The sequence below is a fragment of the Lactuca serriola genome, chromosome 7, assembly GCF_051521515.1.
Source record: "Lactuca serriola cultivar US96UC23 chromosome 7, Lser_US96UC23_V15, whole genome shotgun sequence".
Lineage (NCBI taxonomy): Eukaryota > Viridiplantae > Streptophyta > Magnoliopsida > Asterales > Asteraceae > Lactuca > Lactuca serriola.
In genome coordinates, this window is record NC_136414.1 from 94,141,291 (window position 1) to 94,166,736 (window position 25,446).

The 25,446-nt window shown below is 36.3% G+C and overlaps 1 protein-coding gene and 1 non-coding gene across 2 annotated transcripts; both read left to right on the top strand.

Moving 5' to 3' along the window:
• Positions 1-207: 207 nt before the first annotated feature.
• LOC145063610 (putative serine/threonine-protein kinase PBL1) lies at positions 208-3,210 on the top strand. The gene is made up of 5 exons (XM_079011208.1): positions 208-1,462; positions 1,536-1,668; positions 1,836-1,972; positions 2,059-2,173; positions 2,762-3,210. The coding sequence occupies exons 1-5, from the start codon at positions 515-517 to the stop codon at positions 3,088-3,090; spliced, it is 1,662 nt and encodes a 553-aa protein (XP_078867334.1). The 5' UTR covers positions 208-514; the 3' UTR covers positions 3,091-3,210.
• Positions 3,211-16,030: 12,820 nt separating this feature from the next.
• On the top strand, positions 16,031-16,137 carry LOC145065178 (small nucleolar RNA R71). The gene has a single exon (XR_013688325.1). It is a non-coding gene; the product is annotated as a small nucleolar RNA R71 (small nucleolar RNA).
• Positions 16,138-25,446: the final 9,309 nt, after the last annotated feature.

Here is a 25,446-nt window from a genome sequence, read left to right on the forward strand (position 1 = left end):
ACGACTCAAGATATGCATAGGTGCAGCTCGGGGATTACACTACCTTCACACAGGTACATCAACTCAACATGGAGTTATCCACCGGGATGTAAAGACCTCGAATATTTTGTTGGATGCAAAATTTGCTGCTAAAATTTCTGACTTTGGATTGGCCAAGGTTGCCGCAACAGATCAGAGTATCAGACACGAACTTATGTGATCACCAATATCAAAGGGACATTTGGCTATTTTGACCCGTGCTACTACGAAACTGGAAAATTGAATAGAAAATCTGATGTTTACGCTTTTGGAGTTGTATTGTTTGAGGTGTTGTCCGGAAAGCAGGCAGTAGATTCAACGCTTGATGAAGAGCAATGGGGTTTAGCACCTTGTGCTCAAAGCCAAATCAAAGAGGGAAAACTCGATCAAATTATTGACCCAAAACTGATGGGACAAATCTCTAGAAAATGCTTGAAGAAGTTTGTAAAAATAGCATGCCATTGCTTACGTGACAAACAAAAAGAACGCCCCAACCATGGCTGAGGTTATCTTTAGGCTCGAGTGTATTCTGTCAAAAGAAAGGGAAAACAAAGATTCTATCGTTAATGAAGAAAGATTCCTTTACAAGTTAAGAGCTTGTTTTACAGGCAAAGTTGACATTATGTTGGATCGGGAGGTAGGAAACAAATCTGTGATTCCCGGTGTTGCAGTAGGAAGCAACTCTATAATGTCTGGTGTTGCACCAGGAAACGAATCTGTGATGTCTGGTGTTGTGGTAGGAAGAAATTCTGTGATGCTTGGTGGTGCAGTCAGAAGCAAATCTATGATGTCGGGTGTTGTAGTAGGAAGCAAATCTGTGATGCCCGGTGTTGCAGTAGGAAGCAACTCTGTAATGTCTGGAGTTTCAGTAGGAAGCGAATCTGTGATGTCTGGTGTTGCAGTAGGAAGAAAATGTAAGGCGCTTGGTATTGCAGTCAGAAGAAGCAAATCTGTGATGCCCGATGTTGCAGTAGGAAGCAACTCTGTAATGTCTGGTGTTGCAATAGGAAGCGAATCTGTGATGTCGGGTGTTGCAATAGGAAGCAAATCTGTGATGCCCAGTGTTGCAATAGGAAGCAACTCTGTAATGTCTAGTGTTGCAGAAGGAAGCAAATCTGTAATGTCTGGTGTTGCGGTAGGAAGAAAATCTACGATGCTTGGTGCTGCAATCAGAAGAAGCAAATTTGTGAAGCAGGATGGTAAAGTTGTTAGCAAATCTGAGTTTAGTGCTCACCATATTCAAAATTTTACAACTGGAACTATCAGAACATTTACATACAATGAGTTGGTAAGTGCAACAAATGATTTCAAAGACATGGAGCGTTCTCCAACTTCTTACAAATCCGTTTACAAAGGTTGGATTGATGAAAACTCATATGCACCAACAGAATGTGGTGTTGGCTTGGCGATATATGTTAGGAAGGAGGAGATTCTAACCTGGAAGGTACTTTCAATTTGTGATCGTTTCTAGCTTATATATTAAGGCACTGAACTACATTGACAATTTGGCTATGCAGTTGGACTTGAATCTATTAGAATTCAGTCATCCCAATATTACTAGACTTTTGGGATATTGCTTGTCTAATGTAACGATGTTTTGGGTATACGAGCTCTTTCCAGGGATATCTTTAGATGATCTTCTATTCAAAGGTAAGCATATCTGCTATTTTTACTTGTGTAGTACTCTTCATTTGTTAATCAATTCAACTTGTTAATATATCCAAACAACAAACATGTATGATCCTGCTTTTTAAGTGTCCAGGCATAAACTGGCTTTGAGTGATGGTGGTGTAAAATATATGTTATGGTATATGCAGAGCCAGATACAACTATACTTTCTTGGGCTGCACGATTGAAAATAGCACAAAGAGCAGCTCAAGGCATGTCTTTCTTCCATCAGAGGAATCGTCCCGCTTATAATAGTTTTGATGGCAAGCATATATTGGTGGACAGGGTAATGTACACTGCCTTTGACTTGCTTGCATTTTGCATGGCACAAGTAACATCAATTTTAGTTTATCTTTTCTTGCTTTTTTTCAGGATTTTAACGCTCGTCTTTCGGATTATGAAATAGACAATTTACTTGCCCCACCTGGCCGCTCTACTTTTGAAAGAAACAAATCGAATGGTATTTTTGGACCTGTGCCCGGAGATGGTATGTTCTTTTGTAAAAATGAAGTTTTCTGTACATTTTCAATATATATGTTTTCCTATTTTTAATACGATTGAGGTGGGCTATTATTCTGACAGTTATACATAGGATATTTAGTGTTATTGTTAAGGTAGTTATTTCCATTCACCAAATGAAAAGGTATAATGCTTAGGTGCAAGGGTTGCAATGGTTGAAGTTATGTGCTTGCTTGCTTACTTTCAACTTTTCATTTTAAATTAAATTTATAACATTTTTCTAAAACAAACATTCATTTAGTGTTCCATATAGTTTGTTAAGTCCTTTTATAGAACAATGATCTTAACTAATCCCCTTATAAGTGTTTTAGACTTATAACACCATTTTATATGCATATATACACATTCATTTTCTGATAACAAGGGGCAGCTTTTTTTTTTCTTCCAAAAACAGTACCTTTATAAGTAGTTCTGAAAACAAGGGCGTTACGATATACACATACACACATGCATTAAAACTTGAAGACATCGACATGTCTAAGAATTCATTTATGCCCAACAACTAAAATTCTGAGTTAAAGATTATCAACTGATCAATCAAACACCTCTTTGGCAGAAACCGGAGTGCACAGTGAGATCTATGATTTTGGAGTGGTACTGCTTAAAATGCTAACAGGGATGAAGAAGTATGATGAAAGGATACCTCTCGACCACAAAATTTTGATGGAATGGGCTACTCCATTGCTAACGAATAAGGTAAATTTGGGAATGATTATGGACCCACAACTTCAGCATAATAATCATCTTCCAGAGGGAGCATTTGAGTTGGCTCAACTTGTTACAAAGTGTCTTCAACCAACTCGATACAAAAATCTCTCAATTGAAGAAATCTCCCAAGTCTTGTATCAGTGTTATCAAAATGCAATCACATCGGGTGGACTCTGAAATATCAAATACAATTGTTCTTACGTAAATAAAAAACATACAATTATTCTTATGTAAATAAATATAAGAAAGTAAAGTGTACAATGCTGCAAATATTAAAAAGTGTGAAGACTTGACCTCTCACTCGTCTACTATCTGCTGTCATGGGCCAGAGTGCTGTCTTCTGTTCTATTTTATATTAACCTTCTAATGTGTGACACTATTTTGTAGGGATACAGTATTATTAATATCCGGACACTGTTTCTTACCAATTTAAAGCTGAAGCTTCATCTAATGAACGCATGCTCTAATGAGTTGCCCATTATCTTTATATTAACTTAATTCATGATTCACCAAAATAAACCATATGTATAAATTACTTATGCTTCCATCTCTTGAAGTTGATTTTAATCCACATTTGTTACAACCATTGGCATTGGGCAGAAAACGTAGGAGTCGAACACTAAAAATCATGCACATGCTTGTTAGATCTTCATTAGTCGTTTATCATTTCTAGATCGACCCTAATTTCATAAAGCTGGAGATATGAAGTAGATAAGAAATTTCTTAATTGTATTTGATCATCGTTTTCAAAATACAAACGTTGATGTGTGGGCTAATGTTCTAGGAGAGATTTTTGTCGTGTCGATTTCCAAGAGATAATGTTTGAGCCAAGATAAAGTATGTAAGCAATAGTTGAACGACCTCCATTCGAGACCCCTCCCCAATATGAGTCCAAAAATGATTTGAGATTAACAGAGTTCCTCTTTTTGAGAAATAATCCATGATGAATTGTACCCTTTAAGTAGCAAAGAACTCATTTCAATGCTTGCCAATGAATCTGAAGTGGGAGCATGCATAACCTGGGAAAAACGATTAATGGCAAACGATACGTTTGGCCGTGTGAAGGCCAAATACTATAATGAGCCCACCAGTTTCCGATCAAGTGTAGGATCAACACTAGGTGACCCGTCCATGGAGTTGAGAACGATATAAGAGTTTAGTGGAGTCGCCACATCTTTTGCACCATCCATATGAAAATTGGTTAAGAGATCTTGAATATGGCGATGTTGGGACAGAAATAGGCCATGAGATGTGGGAATAACTTCAATTCCAAAAAAGTGGTGGAGAGAACCGAAATCTTTAATAGAAAAGGGATTTGATGAGGCATGAATGAAGTTTGTAAGAAAGGCATTAGTGTTTTTTGTGAGTACAACATCATCCACATAGACCATAAAGAAGCAAATGATGTTGTTCTGATTATAAATGATTAGAGAGGCATATGCTTGGGATTTACGAAAACCACAAGTGTGGAGGAAGTACGTGAGTTCGATGTACCTGGCCCGTGGTGCCTACTTTAGACCATATAGAGACTTTATGAGCTTACAAACGTGATTTGGGAACTGAGCATGAAGAAAGCTTGGTGGTTAGGTCATGTAGAGCACCATGAAGGAAAGCATAATTAAAATCAAGTTGGCCTAGTGGCCAATTTTGTGAAAAGGAAATAGATAGAATGATAAGTATGGTTATCGGTTTGGTGAATGGACTGAAGGTATCAAAGTAATCTTGTCCATATTCTTGAAGGAATCCTTTAGCAACCAAACGAGCTTTGTATTTATAGATGGTTCCATTCGGATTTCGTTTGATCCAGAAGACCCATTTACAACCAATGGGGTTGTGGGAAGCTTTAGGAACTAGTTCCCATGTTCCGTTTTACATATGAGCATTAAATTCCTGGTTCATGGCTTGTCTCTAGTTTTGGTCTCTAAGAGCTTGGTTATAGGTATTGGATTTAAGGGTGGGGGAATAGGATGAACTATGGTGGAGTTTATGAATGAGGGATCGAAATATTTTTGACTTTGTTTTCTGATTCTTTATGGAAGTGGTGAGGGTGGATATAGAGGTGGTAGATACAGTAAGAGAGGTGGTAGGAGTGGGTGTAGTAAGAGTAGAAGGAGAGGTTGGTATGAGGTCCTCTAGTTGGATAGGAGGAGGTTGATATTTTTGAATGGTGACAGGTGGGTCAGTAGTGGACTCAGTAGTTTGAGTGGGGTGAGTGGGAGACGTTGGGGAAGGATGGGCAAGGGGAGTAGTGGATAAATGTTGATTAGATACATGAGAAGGTAAAGAAGTAGGATGCATATGAGGTGTTTATGACTATAAGGTGGATGAAGTAGGAATTGGGAAAGAAGTGGTGGGTGAATATGGGACAGGAATAAAGGTATCATCAGTTGGTAGGATAGGATATTTGTGGCATGATAGGGGAAATTAGCTTCTATAAACTCAACGTGAAGGGAGTAATAGAGATGTCTGGTGATTAGATCAAAGCATTTATAGGCAGACTTGGAAGTCGAATAGCCAAGAAAAATGTGTGGGATGGACCTTGGTTGAAAGGGCTTTGCTTATTGAAAATGGGTGTGAGAAGACGATTTATGAGATAGACTGTAGTTTGGCAAGCATGAGTCCAGTAGGTAGGAGGAAGGTTGGTGTAATGGAGTAGGGCAAGACCCGTTTCAACAATATGACGGTGACGGTGTTCAACTACATCATTCAGTTCATGGGTGTGAGGTAGGGTAGTGTAGCGAGATATATCATTAGCTTGTAGAAAATGGGGTAGCACAAGGTTTTTGAAGAAAGAGACTAGGTCAGAAGCTGTGAAGTGAGAGATTGGATCGGCAGCTCTTTGGAGCTTGTATGCTATGATACCATATAAAGGTAAAGGAGACAGAATGTGTATGTATATATTTTTTACACATAAACAATTTCAAGGATTGGCTTAATATAGCCGATCATTACAATAGGAAGGAATCAATCTAAGAGAGAAATTAGGGATACATATCAACTTGGATTCTATCCTACAACAACATTTAATCACATACCACTACCCCTGGCATGTGATCTTCCCACTACTTGCCACTTGCAAATCTTACCATTATTCACAACATTTCCACACTTTGAACATGTAACCGACTTAATCCTTCTACAAACTCTATAACTATCATCTTCTCTAGAAACTCTTATTCTTTTCTTTTTTGGCCTACCAATAGGCACATGATGTTTTGATGGTAGTAATGGATCAACAGTGTACTGTAGAAGAAGGTAATTTCTGAACTTATAAAAATCAGATTTTTAGAAATAAACAACAATAGGTCGTGCTCTCCTAGTTCTATGGCCCATTTTGTGAGGCGTCCAGATGTCTCTGGTTTTAAGAGTACCTTCTTGATCGGACAGTTGGTCAATACTTCTATTTGGTGGGCCTAAAAGTATCGGCGAAGTCGCCGAGCCACGTAGATTAAGGAGAGCACCTGCTTCTCGATAATTGGGTAGTTGATTTTGTTGGATTAATGTCTAAGTCAATAACTATAATTGGTAAGACTTGACCCGACCCGGCATGGTCCATTTGGGTTGCATGACATCATGCACTTGGATAGACTAAAATGAGAGAAATAAAACTTAAGGTTTATTAATATATTATAAGTTCTAATATATTAATAAAATTATTTAATCAGTATTGATCAATAATTAATTTAGAATTAATTATGTGGTCAAAAGAAGACTAATTAAATATATGGGTTGATTGTGTAAATCATCCATACTTATATAGTGGGCTAATGCTCCATGGATTATCAAGTTGGGCTCAAACCCATTGGATGCTCCATGGTGTATTTGAACCCATGGATCCATGGAAATGGATAGCCATGACAATTAGGGTTTACCCTAATTGTAACACACTATATAATGATCTCTTTCTTGGGAAAATTGGTGACTATGATATGCATAGAGGGCAAGCCGATTCTTGAAGTGTTCTAATTTATCTCTAGGTTATTCCAAGTGCTTATGGTGTTGTGTGAACCATTTGAGGTGTCACACTTGAGGCACTAGGCACTCAAGCTTCATGAAGACTAGCACCAACAAAAGGTATGTTATTCTAACTTGTGTTATTCAAAGTTTTGTATGCTAGAATAGAACAATACCTTGGAAAGTTGATATTTGCATGTATAATAGAGAAAACATAGATCCAAGGTATTTAGGGTTGCATGTACACTTAGGAGTGTTAGATTGCTCAAAACCCAACAGTGGTATCAGAGCCTAGGCTTGTTTTCTTGTTGTACTTGCTTAAACTGCTTAAAAATCTACTTTTGGTGCTGTCTGCCCAGCAGACTCGCTGAGTCCATGAAGGGACTCAACGAGTCCAAGGCAAAATGCATCCAACTCGCCGAGTTTGTTCATGCACTCGACGAGTTGGACCCCCAGACAGCATATTTTCGAGTTTTGGTGCTGGAATTGGTCTAGAATCATTGCCTTTGACTATTTTGGGGTTATAAAACTTGTTTTGAATGTGGTAATGATTATGTTAAACCAATTTCAATGCTATAATAAAAGTTTCAAGTTTATATGTGTTCATGTTATTCTTGAAAATTGTTGATTATGAATGATCATGCTTATGAGTTTTGCTAGATCATAGGAACTGTGTGCAAATTGTTTGTTGATATAATTCATGATCTTGTTGAAAATTGTATGGAGTTCATAACTTGTCCTCAAGTTATGAATTTTCAAGAATTTTATGTTTCCTTGATTTATGAGTTAGTTTAGATTGATAATGAAAAAATTATGTTTTAGTTGTTTTCAATCCATATTAGTCTAGAAGAAGTTCATAAAATATGTTTTTGTAACTTGTCTTCAAGTTATGTGAAAATTCATATTTATGAATCTTAAAAACTCATAAAAGTTTTGTAGGTTATATAAAATGTAAGAGTTTTTTCCATTAAATAGTTTAATGACTCCATAACTTGTCCTCAAGTTATGGATGTTGAAAAGACACTTCTTTAAAGTGTTTTTAAAGAATAAGGGGTTACATTAAAATGAAGAGTCTTCATTTTAATGAACCATTAAACTCATAAGTTATGATTTAAAGAGTCTTGAAATAGTTTCAAAACTTGCCCTCAAGTTTTGGAATTTGAAAAGTTATTCCTCATGTATACTTTAATTCCAAATTGAACATTGAAATTTTAAAAGGTTTAAAATTCAACCCTTATACTATTATTATAATTTTAATTATATAGATATGTATAAGAGGAAGTCAATCTTACCGTTAGTAGGCCTCATTGACGAAGTCGGTCTATAAGGGGGGTATAAGGTTAGTGCCTATAAGATGGCAGTTTAATGGTTCTCCACTCTCACCCACCGCTTCCTTGACTGGTGGAGGGTCGTTAGCCGAACGGGTAGGAATGGACTATAATTCTCCCTTCATTAAAAGTATAATGAAAAATACTACGTAACTAAACACTTATAAATTCCCAAGCTTAGTTACTTAGGAAAATGTGAAAAGGTGCTAGCCCATAAAATTACACTTTGTACCATACCAAGTCGTTAGTGGAGCGTGTGTGGTTAACCGGCACACTAACATGGACTAGTAAGAGTGGCAAAGGGTAACTTGACTTTATTATAGATCGGTGGAGCATGTGTGGTTAACCGGCACATCGATTAGGTAATATTGTTAAGGGTACCAAGTCAATTTGTATGGTTATTCACACCTTGTTTGTGATCCTCGGCATCCCAGTCACAAATTTGAGAGGGCACAATCGAGATTCAAACATGCCATTAAAAAGTTCAATGTATCTCAAAAAGATCTAGGAGTTTCAAAACCAATAAAACCTAATAATAAAATATTTCGTTTTCATGGTGGAAATTGGTAAATCGTCATTTACCTACCTTCAAGTATTTTATAATTTGGATTACGGCATCCCTCTTCCAATTATAAATAGGTTGTTGGGTCCTAGCCTTAATATTTCATATTGGGTGTTATATTAAGGACTTTAAATCAACTAACTTGAATTTCTCCCATTATAGATGTCTAGTTTAGACAGCTATGGTCTTCCCAAATCTATAGGAACAAGCTTCCTAATGAAGATGATATCCCAAATGGCAATGAAGGTGAAAGATCAATCCCTTTGTTGGGCATTTGTGGGACTAGAAATCATAAATCTCCCTATCCCACAAGTTTTAAGACTTGATAAGTTCTAAGTCACTCAATCCCTATTGGCAAGCAAAGTGTATATGTGCTTAGATCTTGGGGATTAAGCCACATATTGACAAGTCGGGAGACTCGGGTGTCGAAGTCTCGAGGTAGCTGGCTGCTGACTTGTTTCTTCAGTCACTCCCTGATGACAGGTCGCGACAAGAACCTTAATGATCTTACCTATTTGCTAGATGATACTAAATCAGCAGTGATTTGGAGCATTTGTAAAGTAAATTGGATTGGAAGATCTACTTTCCAAACCTATTTGGACATTGACATTGGAGGTCCAGGAAAAACTTTCTCTTCCCAATGGAAAGGGATCGGCCATAGTCAACTCGGTTGACCAAATGGTAAAGAGAAAGGTTAAGTCTGTGATAGTCCCATGTACTGTTTCCAAAGAGTCCATAAGATTTTGTTGCCAAAGGAAAGACATTGGTTGCGAAGCTGCTCAATTTACCTGAAACATCTTTAAGGATGGTAAAGTCAATAGGTTTGACTCTACTTCAGGTAAAGTCCATTGTCTAACTCTATTAAGTTTCTATTCTGAGATTCTTATTGCATAATGTGATGAGGTCACATGTTGATGTTTTAAGAATCAAAGAAAAAGTGAAGACACTTAAAGGAAGTATATGCTGATTCTGATCGTGAAGATGGATTTCGATCGCGTGGTTCGGTGATCAGAATTTTGAGTTGTTACTTAAGTGTTATGATATATTGCTTAGGAATAGATAACAACAAGTTTTCCATATGGATTGTAAGGTTAAATTTTTCCGCAAAGTTTTAAAATATAAGAAAAATGGTTTTGACTTTTTTAAAGTATCCTTACAATGGCATTTGTGAAAAATTGTTGATTATATGTTTCCATTGATAAACAATATGGGTAAATGGATTTGATTCTTTCATTAGTGGAAGTGACATAATTTACCAAATAAGGAAAGATTCTCATCACCCAAGTTTCAGATGGATAGAAACTTGGAATCATGCAACTTGTATTGTATGATCATGAGAATTTTTTATATATTTGGGAAATTAAGTCTAATTCCTTGTTCACATGTATATGTGAATCAAGTGAAGGACAAAGGGATCGGATACACTTGGGTGTGCGCTGATCAAGTCCACCACAAAGTTGATAAGATTATTCATTATGATTTACTAAAGTTAAGTAAATGTGGTTATACTTACAAGTTTAAGTATAGTTCTGGATCATTGGAGAAGTTTCAATGATATACATAATGAGTAAGAAGAATCAAATAAGGCAGAAAGATAAAAGTTTTTCTAATCTGAAGAGATGGGAAAGTACTTGAGTATCTTGTTTTATGATTATCATTGTGATTATGAAACCATGTCACAATTGATCCTCTGAGGACACCTTACTTCATTTTGTTTGACTAAGGAGAGGAATCGTGAATTGTTGAAATGGTTAGATCAAAAGATAAATTATACTTTGTTCCAAAATTAAATCTTAGAGTCATACTCCAAGTTAAGCCTTGAGTGACATAATCTTAATAAAGGTTTAAAACACTTGTTAAATGTAGAGTAAAATGTGTTCTTACTCTTGTACATTTGAAATTGGTAAGTTGTGATGTTTTGGATAAAACAAAGACCAACTAAGACCAATTATGAGAAGTGTTTAACTTGATAAGAATCTGCACTAACTCTTGAATATTCGTTTTTGTCGAGGAATGGTTCTTGACAAAGAGAATCTTATATGTCAAGAGGTCAGTGGGAGTCTTAAAAGGATCTTAAGATAGATTCAAGAACTAATCAAGAGTTTTGTTAATCACTAGACCATGACTTGAGGTTTGTAACCTATCGTGTTGACATATTATGTGCCCATTCCAGTTAAAGTTGGTTTTTCATTGGAGTTCTGAGAGTTCTCAACTGGTTGCATAACAACTTGGAAGCAATGGCAGGCCCTTATGCTACCAGGTGGCAAGAAATTAAGACTGCACAAGTTCTGTCCATATGAATTTGGATTTGTCACTAACCTTGTTGTGTGATTATGGTTATTTCAAATTTACATGGATAGGAACACATACACCATCAAAATCTAAGTGTCATAAGGTTTCTCTCAGATTCATGAAAATGATAGTGAGGAAACTCTTTCACTAAGTAGATTTAAGTGGATAGCAAGTGTGAAGTTTGCATTCTCATGTCGTTAGTGGAGCGTGTGTGGTTAACCGGCACACTAACTAATGAGAATGGAAAAGGTTTTGACTCACATGTGAGCTATCTAAGGAAAGGGTTAGACTCCAGGAGTATGATTTGATAAAGTCTTATCAAGGCAATCTAGTATCTGAAATCTGACTGATTTCTACGTACATGTCAAAGCTAGTGGGAGCATAAAGTGTTATGCTAGTTAGATAATAATCATTATGCTAGTGGGAGGATGATGATTATGTTGCAAGTTAGCAATGTTAATTATAGAAAACAAAAGTTTCAACTCGCTTTGAAAAGTTGTTTTACTATAATTAAGGGAGAGAAATTTATACTTCATTCCAATTCTACAAGCTTAGATTGAGATTTTAATCAAATTTAGTCAAGAATATATATGAATGTTATGTTGGAATGGTTCAACATAAGGAATTTCTATATATGTTGCTTTCTCAAATTCGATTATGATTACGGCATCCGTCTTCATAGTTCGAATTATGAGAACATGGCAAATAAAAAATTTATAGCATGAATCGTATCCCATATGCTTCGGATATAGGATCGATTGCATGTGTTATAATATTCATCCATTCTAATTTTTCCTAATGCTTAGGGCGTTAAGAAGGGAAAAGGGATTAGAACTGGATATGACTAAGATGATTAAGCAATTGTCGAGAACAATTTGGGGTTTTCCAAAGTTTGGTTACTCATGGACAATTGGAAGTATAGAGTAAGGATCGTATTGACATATTTTGGAAAGAGGCAACTCTTGTTCAAAAGTGATGGTAAAGATGGGAATATGGAATTGTTTCCATAGGTGGAAGTTATTCTTTGAATCTGTGTAAGATTAAAGAACTTAATGCAAATAAGGATGTTCAAAGGAATGTACTTTAAATTTGAGACTTCATCTCCATGGAATTGCTTTCCATTGGAATACTTTGTAATGTTTGTTGCCAAGTCTTTGTGACTTGTGTGAATATCATTACAAGAGGATCATTGCATAGATTACGGTAAATGATAAGAACTTTGTATTCTTACATTTACAATAAGGATTGGGATTGTGAAATGAGAATCATTAAAGTCATGTTCAATTGATATACATCTCACAAAGAGATTAATGTCTAAGTCAATAACTATAATTGGTAAGACTTGACCCGACCCGGCATGGTCCATTTGGGTTGCATGGCATCATGCACTTGGATAGACTAAAATGAGAGAAATAACACTTAAGGTTTATTAATATATTATAAGTTCTAATATATTAATAAGATTATTTAATCAGTATTGATCAGTAATTAATTTAGAATTAATTATGTGATCAAAAGAAGACTAATTAAATATATGGGTTGATTGTGTAAATCATTCATACTTATATAGTGGGCTAATGCTCCATGGATTATCAAGTTGGGCTCAAACCCATTGGATGCTCCATGGTGTATTTGAACCCATGGATCCATGGAAATGGATAGCCATGACAATTAGGGTTTACCCTAATTGTAACACACTATATAATGATCTCTTTCTTGGGAAAATTGGTGAATATGATATGCATGGAGGGCAAGCCGATTCTTGAAGTGTTCTAATTTATCTATAAGTTATTCCAAGTGCTTATGGTGTTGTGTGAACCATTTGAGGTGTCACACTTGGGGCACTAGGCACTCAAGCTTCATGAAGACAAGCACCAACAAAAGGTATGTTATTCTAACTTGTGTTATTCAAAGTTTTGTATGCTAGAATAGAACAATACCTTGGAAAGTTGATATTTGCATGTATAATAGAGAAAACATAGATCCAAGGTATTTAGGGTTGCATGTACACTTAGGAGTCTTAGATTGCTCAAAACCCAACAGATTTTTGGTCCCTACAGGGCTAGGCTCACAAAGTAGACCGGAAGTTGTGTTCCTTGCCTTTCGACTACCAATACTAATGAAATAGCGTCCCTTGACGTGGATAGATAGACCTGCAACGTCACATCTGGTACTGGGCTGGCTAGCATAGGGAGCGTGTGCAGTGCGAATTCAACCTCCGACGTCCATCGAAAGTTGTTCTTCTCAATGCATCCCTCGAGCGTGTGAAATAGAGGCATGGCTTTCTCGGATGACTTACAGATAAAAGGATTGAGCACTATTAGTTTACTGTTCAACCCTTGGGCGTCCCTTAGTGTGCTTGGCTAGAGTGTGTCTTTAAGCTCATCAATTTTGACTGGGCTCAACAGGATTCCTTCCTTTGTCACATAGTAACCCAAGAACTACCCCTCTTCTACCCCAAAGGTACACTTTTCAGGGTTCAGTTTCATCTTAGACTTTTCCAAGGTTCGCAATCTCTCCTCCATGTCGTGCAACAGTCTCTGTTCATTCGGGCTTTTGATGACCATGTCATCGGCATAAACTTCGATGTTTTCTACCGATTTGATTGGAAAACAGAGAGTCGACCAGCCGCTGGTAGGTTGCTCCGGTTTGTATAGCAGAAAGCACCATGATCTGTGTAGAAGGTTGTCTTCTCTTTTGTCAACCTTGCTCATTAAGATTTGATGATATCCCTTGTATGCATCCAAAAAACACTTCCACTAGAACCCTTGTAGAGACTCCACCTTTTGGTCTATTTCCGACAATGGGTAGCAGTCTTTGGGTCATTCCTTGTTAAGGTCTGAGTAGTCAATACACATGCACCAACTACCATCATGTTTCTTGACCATTACTGGGTTGACGATCCATGTTCGGAAAATCGCTTCCCTAAGGATCCCGACACTGGTTAACTTGGCCACTTCTGCATTAATTGCCTTGTTTCGATCTCCTCCCTAGACTCGCTTCTTTTTTTACCTCTTTGGCCCCTGGCTTTATCATTATCTTGTGTTCTATAATCCCCTAGTCGACCCCCACCATGTCTGTGGGTGTCCAAGCGAACATGTGTTTGTATTTTTGTAGCACTTGGATCAGCGCTTGCCTTACTGCCGCAGGGAGGGCAGTTCCCACGTTTACTTGCTGACTTGTGTACTCTCTGTTGATTATCTCCCCCACCACTCAATGAATCCGTCTTTGGCCTTTTGGCCTCAGTTGAAATGTCCTTTGGTTGCATAATCTCATAGCATTTGAGCTCCTTTGGAGGGGTGGCTAGGATTGTCCCTAGGCCATGGCTCGTGTTGAACTTTACTATTCCATGAATCGTTGATGATATTGCCCTAAAAGTTAGTCAGGCGGTTCGTCCCAATATGACATTGTGCTAAGATGGGTGTCGTATGACCACGAAATCAACAAGAGTGGTCCGCCGCTTGGTTGTATCTTGACTAGTAAGCGTGAATGGTAAGTGGATCGTACCTAAGGGCTACAGGCTGTGCTCTGTGAATCCTGTGAACTGGCCTACTGTCGGTCTCAATCCCCCCTTCCATGCATTCGGCAGTAGCCGGAAGCAACGCTCGTAGATGATGTATGTGGAACTCCCCGTGTCGACGTATACCCGGTGGATCATGGTATCTCGAATGGACCCCTGTATAACGAGGGGGTTGTCTCCTTTCCATCCAGCTGGGCTTGGGACGGTTGTAGAGAAAGTTAACACTTGCATGGTTTCTGTAATGCTTTGCACGTTGTTTGTGCACTCCGCTCTCCCCCGCTTATGGTAGATCATGAGTATCTCTTGTAGGTAATCTACCCCCTGTATTGTCTTTAGGGTTTTCTGCGTCGAACTTAACTCGCAGACTTTTGGCGATTTCTATCACGTTTCCCTTCAACTTCTTTTCCTCCATTTCCTGCTTTAAAACCGAGCAGTTCATGGTGTCGTGCGTCCTACTCTAGTGGTATTCGCAATATCGTGTCTTAGTACCCTTCGCTGGTGGTTTTTCGGTGACGGCATAAACTTTTGCTCACCTTCCTCGCCTTTCATCCCTTGTGAAAGGTCTGAATCGTCCATGTGGTCGCCTGTCTCGTCCTGAGAACCTACCCCCTAGGAATCGTGGTGGGAGGTTGACTGGTGGTGCCGTTTCCTGGTCGACGAAGACATGGCGTTGAGGTGTGCTTGCTTTGACGCTTCACCTTCTTCTTGGCGTAGGAAACGCTCCGCTCGGTCTTTTAGTTCTGCCCTCGTCTGAGGTTGTTTGCCCATAAGTTTCTGGGATAGTGAAACCGGAAGTATCCCCCAAGTAAACGCTCCTGCAATCAATCCTTCACCGTGCCCCATGACATCTAGTGTTGCCTTGGTGCACCTAGTGAAGTAGTCTTTGACTGTTTCCCCTTCCCTTTGCTTACACCCGATAATGGAGTGACAATCGCCTTTGTATTTTCATAGTTGCATGAAGTTGGTTAAAAAGAGGTATTTCAGTTGGCTGAAGTTGCAGATGCTACCAGGGAGTAACGTTTTGAACCATGTCCTTATGTTGCCATCTAGGGTGGTAGGGAAATACGTGCACCAGAAGCGTTCGTATATCTTAAGTAGCATACTTGAGCCTTCTTGTTCCCATATTCATCCAAATGGCAATCCTTAGTCAAGTGTGGCCCACTGCATTTCTCACATCCAACTCTTATTGCAAGAATTGATTAGTCCATTTGGGTCAATCTCCGGTGCATAGTATTGAGCATCGCCATCATAGTAGCCATCTCTTCAGAATGTGCACCCCCACTGCCTTTTGCTCCATCTTGCCTTGGGTTGTGGTATTCACGAGAGTGTTTTGCGAATTCTTCAACTAACTCCTTGACCTCCCTTGGATTTTTCTTTGTCAGTGGCCCTTGAGAATCAAGCAGTTGCCTTGTCATAACATTGACCCCATCATAGAAAATAGACTTCTCTTGTTGAACATTAAGATCATGTTGAGGAAAATTCCTTAACAGCCCTTTGTAGCACTCCCAAGCTTCGTATATTGACTCCCCCGGTTGTTGCTCAAAGTTGGCTATTGCCTTCTTGAGTTTAGCTATCTTGGAAGGTGGGCAAAACTGATCTAGAAATTTCTCACGAATTTGAGCCCAAGTAGTGATTTTACCAGGTAGAAGTGCTTTCAACCAGTCTTTTGCAGCTCCCTTGAGAGTGACTGGTAGCATCCTTAGTAATAGGGGTGTTCACGGGGCGGTTCGGCTCAGATAGTAATAAAATTGTAAACCGCTATCACGGGGCGGGTATCTTATATGCACTAACCGAAACCGAACCGAATTGTGCAAAAACCCGAACCGAACCGCACCGTTTAAAGGCGGGTAACCACGGTTCGGTTCACGGTTACCCGCTTAATGTAAAAAACAAAATTAATCAAAAAATACAAGCTATAATAAGTCAATTGTAAAATATTCATTCAAAACAAAATCATCCAAAACAAAATAATTCAACAAGAGATATTTTAAAAGTGTTTAACACTAGTTTGATAACATAAAAAACATTCTATTAACCCTTCGACAAATAAAAAACAACAACTCGTCTCAAAATAAGCACCAAACCTGCAAAAAAACATATATATTTAGTACAAATAGCAAAAAACAGCACATATAAAATAGTATAAAAACAACTTAAAAAGCATCACAAACATCACAAAAAAACTGCACAAAACAGCTCAAAAAAACACAAAACAGCACATAAAAAACTGCACAAAACAGTTAAAAAAAACTGCACAAAACATCACAAAAAACTGCACAAAACAGCTTAAAAACACACAAAAACAGCACAAAAATGTATAGGAAACAGCAATAAAATTATAATAAAAAACTGCATATAAACAACATTTTAAAGCACAAAAAAATATAAAATTTTACCATCATAAAACTTCAATCATCCACAGTAAGAGTGGATATAGCTTGAGGTAAGTCCTTCACTTCTGAAACAACAAAAAATTAAACATTAGATTGAATAAAACATGAAACTATAAGAACTATAAAAACAAAGTCATACCGGCTTCAAAATTTTCAAGAGCTTCAAAACTTTCCTCAATATCAATAGGAACATTTTTGGACCTAAGCCAATTTTGAGAACTTATCAATGCTTCAACTGTTTTGGGGGTCAATGAGCTACGAAATGCATCAAGAATGCGTCCCCTGGTACTAAATGAAGATTCTGAGGCTACAGTTGAAGCTGGAATTGCCAAAACATCCCTAGCAATTGCCGCAATAACCGGAAATCTTGCTTGATTTTTCTTCCACCAACTAAGTAAATTGAACTTGTTGTCAAAAGACTCACATTGCTCACTCAAATACCAATCCAACTCGCATTTTGCAGCTACAATTATCACCAAATATTAAAGTAAACAAAAAATTAATTATGTAAGTATAACTAACAAAACTAAAAGAAACACAACTTGTAAATTACCTGTACCACTTGAGTTCTCTTCCAACAATCTTTTGTATTGGTTGTTCAAGAAAGTTGTCGGATCATCATCAACATCAATAAGAATCTCTTCTTCAAAATGTCCGGAACTAGTAGTTGGATTTTCATTAGTAACTCCAACTTCATGTAAGTAATGAGCATACAAGTCTCGCAATACTTTCTCTACTTGATCACACAAATTTTTGGCTTTTTCTTCATCAAACTTTGGCTAATAATGAAGGAAACATAACCTAACTTGTATCATGGATCAAGAATTGGAGCAATAAATAAAAACACATTAATGTTTGATGAATTGCTCCAATACTTATCATATTTCTCCTTCATTTTAGCAGCCATCTTTTTAAAACCCTCATCACTTGCTATCATCTTTTTTTTATTATTGCTCCAATGCCAAAGACTTCATGAAAATAGTTGTTGCTAGTTACATACAAAGAGCCAGAAATACGCAAAGTAGATGTATAAAAACCTTTCAAGAAAGGTAACATACACCTAACATGCTCCCAATCCTCTTCCTTAGGCAACCTCTTCAATGATAAAAGCTTAGACCTGTACTTACTATCTTGCTCCTCCAATAAATCAAAAGCATCTTGAAACTTGATGGCACTTTCTAGCATCAAGTATGTTGAATTCCACCTTGTTTCAACATCAAGACAAACAAGGCTTTTGCTCTCGATTTTCATTTTCTCAACACATCCCTTAAAGCGTTGGAGCCTAGCCGGAGAAGACCTAACATATTTCACAGCTGATCGAATACGAGCAATACTTGTGTCTATATCTTTTAAACCTTCTTTGACAACAAGACTTAAAATGTGGGCACAACATCTCATATGCAAATGTTGACTATCTAACACACTATGCTTCCATGCATTCAGTCTTCTTTTTAAGTATCGAATACAAAGGTCATTTGAACTAGCATTATCAACTGTAACTGTGAAAACCTTGTCAATTCCCCAATCAAGTAAGTTCTTCTCCACATATTTTCCAATTATCTCACCGGAATGACCAAAAACCGGACAAAAGTTGATTATCCTTTTATGAATGGTCCAATCTTTATCGATAAAATGTGTTGTCAAACACATGTAACTAAGATTTTGCCTAGAAGTCCACAGATCTGTTGTTAAAGAAACTCGTTGTCTGTTCTTAGCAAAATACTTCTTCAACTTTTCTGCTTCTGACTTGTATATCTCCAAACAATCATTAGTAATAGTGGTTCTTGAGGGGATTTTGAAATTGTGGTTGCAACATGTTCACAAGGTCACGGAATCCTTCATGTTCGACAGTCTTGAAAGGTAATTCATCAATAATGATCATTCTAGCACACAAATATCTACACTTGGTTTGGTCAAATTTCCAAGGGACAAATGTAGAAACAGTTTCTCCACTTTCTTGTACAGAAGATTGGTTTTGAAACATTAATAACTTTTGTTTTTTATCGATGTTATGAGGGTTCTTAGTGCAACGTGCAGCATGATTCCGCATAGAACTAGTTCCATTCTTACTAGGACAATGCAATCGTCTACTACAATGCTTACAAACAGAGTAATCATGATCATCAGGATCTCTATTAAAATGAGCCCATGCTTCAGAAGTTTCTGATTTTTGCTTTCTCTTTTCATTCTTTTTTGCTTCATCCAGTTTCTTAGCAGAATCTATTGTAGGTGAAGGATTAACACTTGCATTTGAACTTCCAGATTGTTGTGTTGGTAAAGTATCACCATCAACCTCCATTTCAGCCATTTGTTTCTATTATAGACAGTAGACAAAAATCAGGTTACACAGATAATTAGAGATAGACAAAACTTAGATTACAGAAACTCAGAAAGTCAAAAACATACATAAACATATCATACACTAAGTTCAGTTCATCATTCGTATGAATAACATGGTATATAAAAATCACAAATCTTAATATCATATTACATTAACAACTAAGTCATTAACAGAAAAAAAAATCATTATCAACCAAATACTCGAGTATATGTCGAACCAGAAAAAATAAAAGCATTAATCACTTTATCAGATTAACAGCTAAGGCATATGTAGTAAGGCAAATGCAGAAAGAAGAAGAAACGAAAGAAGGAAAGGGGTGTCAAACCAGAGAAATCTGAGGATGTCGACTACCGAGTGCCGATTGGAAGAAGAGTGGTTTGAACTTTGAAGGCACTGGCGAATGGCGATTTCCGTCTTCCGACTCTTGCGTTCAATTCAACTCTTGATGAAGGGCTTCGTCGATTGTAGGAGTGAAAAACAGCCAAATTCCCTAATCGAGAGCGACTAAAGAAGATGCGAGAGCCGAGAGCAGCGAGAGTAGCGACTAGCGAGAGCGACTGAGCGAGTGTAGAACTGTAGATTCGTGATTTCGTGTATTCTTATAGGGCTCTAGGCATTAGCAATGTCTGATCAGAACGTAAGACCGGATTTTGGATTTCCTGATTTAGGAATTAGGATTGTTGATGATTTGGGTCATTGGTCATTATTGGGCTGTTGAGGGAATTTAATTTATATGGGCTAGTAGGCTACTATATATTACAATATTACATAATATATATATATATATATATATATATATATATATATATATATATATATATATATATTAAATGACGGATCAGTTCGGGTACCCGCGGGTATCTAAATACCCAAACCGAAACCGAACCGTATAAATGCGGTTTTTTCGGTTTCGGTTTTTTTCGGTTTCGGATCGGCCGGATCGGTTCAGTTTTGCGGTTTTGCGGTTTTTTTGCACACCCCTACTTAGTAAGATGATATCTCTATTGACATTCGGGACATTGAAGTAGTCAGCAATGTCGTTGACCTCATCTAGATGCTTAAAGGCATCCTCATGATCCTTCCCATAAAATGGGATATCCTTAAGTGCAGTAACGATGTGTCCCTTCAGCTTGAATGTGGCAGTGGCAGGTATCGTTGGTTGTACTAAACCTGGACAAACATCATCTTGAATTCGCTTCTTGTAAGTTCCCATTGACATTTCTTCAATATTTGCCATCTTGTTTCTTGGCTAGTTCTTGGGTTCACTCGTATATAGTCCAAACTCGGTCTTGGAGTCGTACTCGGATTCGGTTGGGATAGGTATTTGATCTAAGCTTTCAACCTTGCTCTTGTTCTTTGAAGATGACATCGACTCTTCCATTCTCTTCCCCGACTTCTTTGAGAACACTGACTTGAATTCTTGTAAGGGTGTCTTCTTTGGTGTTTAATCTTCTTTCACGTTCTTATCCTTCTTTTTGTGAAGGGTCGACTCTGGATCTTCAAGTGGTGGCACCAAAGGTGTGTTAGAGCCTCTGGTCATGAACTCCTGCAAAATAAACAAAATAAAAACATAAAACTAAACAAAAACTAAATAAAAACTTCCTACTGACTGGCCACCACAACGTCGTATAGGCTACCACCTCGTGTTGCCACAGAAAAACTAACAAAAAAGAAAAAAATGAAGAAAACGTAAAATCTACTGAACTCACGTCGTGAGCTAGGTACTGAAACAAAAACCTAAGCTGAAAAAGTAACTTTTTGTAGGTTTTATCCCACAAAAAGGATCGATTAATCTAAAACATATAAATAAACTATCAAATAAGTCGTTCCCTGGCAACGACGCCAAAAACTTGATGCATGCAAATAGCTACACCTAATTTTATACTTATAACCTAACTAACTTAACTAACTAAATTGCACCTAGGCAGTGTACCTAGACAAATTATAGAATAGTTGGGTAAGTCGGGTGTCGATCACATGGAACGGTTTTGACTAGTTAACGTATCTACTATTAAATTAACCTAATTTTCTAAAAACGTTTGGGGTTTTATCTGATTTTGCAAGATCAGAAAAACTTAACTCATAACTCGAATTCAATTATAAACAAACACTTCAGTTAGTTCAAATTCGCTTTCCCTCAATGGCTTATAAATTAGATATGATCATTACTGTTAGTTACCAATTAATAAAGTAATAGCAATTAAGTTCCAAATTTACTAATATTCAATTAATTAATGTAGATCAATGTATGTTCACAAATTAACACATAATTAATTAGTTAATGGATTGGAGCTATGTACGATTTATTTGCAAAACACAATTATATTCATAATTTGTATTCTCTAGCATAACCTAGTTTAATGATTCAACTGCTTAACTAAGATTGGTTTGATCCTAGCTCTAATAATTTAATGCTCACTAAATTATCAGGTATTCTAATTCATGCATATTAATAATCGCTAAGCTACATAGAACAAGAATTGAAAGCAATCAAGTACTAAATCATACATGCTAGGTAAAAATCAATCAACATAAGTCTTAACCAACTAGTAAATCAAATCTAAAATATCAAATCCATGAGTTCCAACTTCATCTAGCTAACAGAAGTAGCTACATTTAGCTGGACATCCTAGCAAACAAACTAACAAGATTCATATTCAGAAAAGTACCAAATCTAACACAAATTATGATCTACTCTACTCCTTTGGTGTTGAAAGCCAATTCCAGAACTTCTCCTTCTCTAAAAATCGTCTCCAAGAACTCATTCAATCAGCAAAAAGTCCCTCAAGTCGTAATGGACAAGGGTTTATATAATTTCCAATTTTTCCAATCTCATGTCGTGAGCTAATAAGCCTCATGCCGTGAGTGCGAAATGAACGTATTCGACAAGGACTCTTCTTTCATAGGGTGCATATCTTCTAGAATACTCTACTCATGTCGTAAGTCTTCAATTACTCACGTCGTGAGTACGTTTTTTTGCTGAGTTTTTATTCTTCTTTCGTTCAAGCCTCCAAAGTTCCATGTTTTGTAAACTTTAGTCCCACTCTTCGAAAATGCTTGTATTTGGCTTCAAAATATAATTTAAGCTTATAAGTATGAATATTCTATGCAAATAACCAAATTATTAGTAAAAATGTAAATAAATATTGCCTAAAAATATGTATAAATATGGCAATATCAATAACAAAGATCAATGTAATAGATTTTGCTATTTGGTTTTGCTTTTACATAGGATGTGAGATACAAGTTAACATCCCATGAGATTTTGAAATAACAATTGTTTTACAAAAAAAAATGATTTTTATTTTCTATTTTTGTAAACTAATAACTTCCTCTATTAAATAATGAATTTACTTTGAAAAAAAAGTACAAAATGTTTTTAAAAAAAAAGTGGATAAAATATGGGGATGGCATAGTCTACAAGGAAGTACTTCAGAGTTTTTAAATACCAGATTTCTCATCAAGATTTAGTTTATAATGTTTGAATATAAGTCACCATAAATGGTATATATAGACATTTGTGTTTTCTATATTTCGTACAACTATTTTGTGATCAATATCTTTGTGCCCTTGTTTACAGAGGCTATCACCTAGTCTCTCTCTCTCTCTCTCTCTCTCTCTCTCTCTCTATGTGTGTGTGTGTGTGTGCGTGGTTGAGAACTCAAAGTTTCCCGAGAACTAAAAGTGGAGCATTGGATCAAAAGTAATTTGTTAAGGACATGATCGTCATCTTACCAATCTCATTTAATGTTTAATTTTTTTTGTGTTATTTAATATATTAATATAAATGTCTAAAAATTTACATCATAAATCACATTTTCAGATTTTTTTTTTTAAATTGTATTATTCGTTTTTTTAAATGCATATTTTTTAATTTTTTTATAGAAAAAATGTATTTTTGAAAAAAATTGAAAAACACATATTTTTTTTTAAACTGCATTTTTTTTTCTTTAAAAAAACTGCATTTTATTTTAAAAAAAAAACTGCAATTTTTTTAAAGAAAACTACATTTTTAACAAAAAACTGCAAGTTTTTTAAAGAAAGTTACATTTTTTTCAAAAAAAAAACTGCATTTAAAAAAAATGCATTAAAAAAAACTATATTTAAAAAAAATAAAAATAAAAATTTTAGGTGCATATATGCATATTTTTTCAAATGCATATATTCATATTTTTATAGTATAATATTTGTAAGTAGATCATAAAAAAAACTTATTTTATTTACCAATTTATAAACACAATATAATAAGTATTTTATTCGATACAAAAAATATTAAAAACAAAAAAATATACAAAATTTCAAAGCGTTTTTATGTCTTCGTGTCAATATTTCCATTTTTTTTTCAATTTATCATCTTCACCTCTTCAATATTCACCACAATTTCTTTCAAATCCACAAAAAAATTTAAAAAAAAATATTTTATTGATGCAAAAACACTCACAAAAATACATATGTGATTAACATATGAATTACAGACGATTCACGTATGAATTACATATGTTGTATATGTGAATTACATGTGATTCACATATGAATTACAGACGATTCACGTATGAATTACATATGTTGTATATGTGAATTACATGTGATTCACATGTGAATCTCATGTAATTCATATGTGAATTACATGTGAATCACATGTAATTCATATGTGAATTACATGTGAATCACATGTAATTCATATATGATTCATATGTGAATTACATATGAATCACATGTAATTTATATGTAAATTACATGTGAATTATATGTGATTTACATGTGAATTACATGTGATTTACATGTGAATCACATGTAATTCATATGTGAATTACATATGATTTACATGTGATTTACATGTGAAGTACATGTAATTCATATGTGATTTACATGTAATTCATATGTGAATCACATGTGATTTACATGTGAATCAGATGTAATTAATATGTGAATTACATATAATTCATATGTGAATTACATGTGATTTATATGCGAATCACATGATTAAAACTCGATAATTTTGCGAATTTATATTGAAACTAAGGAAAAGCTTACTTTACAGGACTGATTTGGTGTATCCAGTTTACACAATGGAAATACATCACATATTCACATATATGCACTAACTTTTTATATGTTTTGTTTTTTATATGGAACAGATACCTTATCAGACCAGAAAATCCTCTCTTGTCATGAAAATTGCTGAGCTAATTCAGAACAAGGTACTCCTCTCATGTATACATATAAGTTCATTATATAAATAGGTTTGATACAAAACTGCACTTGATTCATAATTATGAAAATGATGCAAATGCAACAAATTCTTAGTTTTACACATTTGCTATAGCACCGGTTCTTGGTATGTATTTTATTTAGGTATTTTGCATTTTTGGACTGGGACTCGGAGAGTTAAAGGCCCAACTCATCGAGTAGGAGCGGGTTTGGACACGGGACTTAAGTGACGGACTCGTCGAGTCGGCGGCCAGACTCGACGAGTAGGCTCTGAATGGACAAAAACCCTAATATGAGGGTTTGCACCCTATTTAATCATCTCTTTCAGCCACCACTCGTCCCTATTGCTCCCAAAGACCCTCCATAGCAAACCCTAGCCGAGTGTGTGAAGATCTAAAGGCATTTGTGGTGATTTTGGTGGTTTTGTTCACAAGGAAGAAGGAAGAGCATAGAAGGATCAAGAGGAGACTAAAGGATTCGTGTTTGGGACATAATTTGTAGTCTTTGAAAGGTATAAAGTCTATACCTTGCTTGCTTATTTGTTAGATCCCTTTTTGGGGAAGATTTAGGGCTTTTAAGCCATATGAGGTGACCAACCATGATTTGCAAACATGGTTGGGGGTCAAGACTTCGGATCTAGCACTTGGGAAAAGTCACAAGGCAGATTGGAGTTGCTCTTGCACTCAAGGAAGGTCCCATGCATTATAAGAACCATTTTAGGGCCTTTTAGGCTCAAAAGTCCCATGCATGCATGTAAAGTCCGTAACTTTACATGCTAGATCGAGCTTAGGGGCTTGGATCTATCTTTTGGTCAAAGGTTGTACATCAGATATCGAGGATTTAGGGTGTGGACGTTATCGACTCGGCGAATCCGTTCTTGGGACTCGACGAGTCCAAGGCATAAAGTCCCATATCTGTTGAGGGTCAAAAGA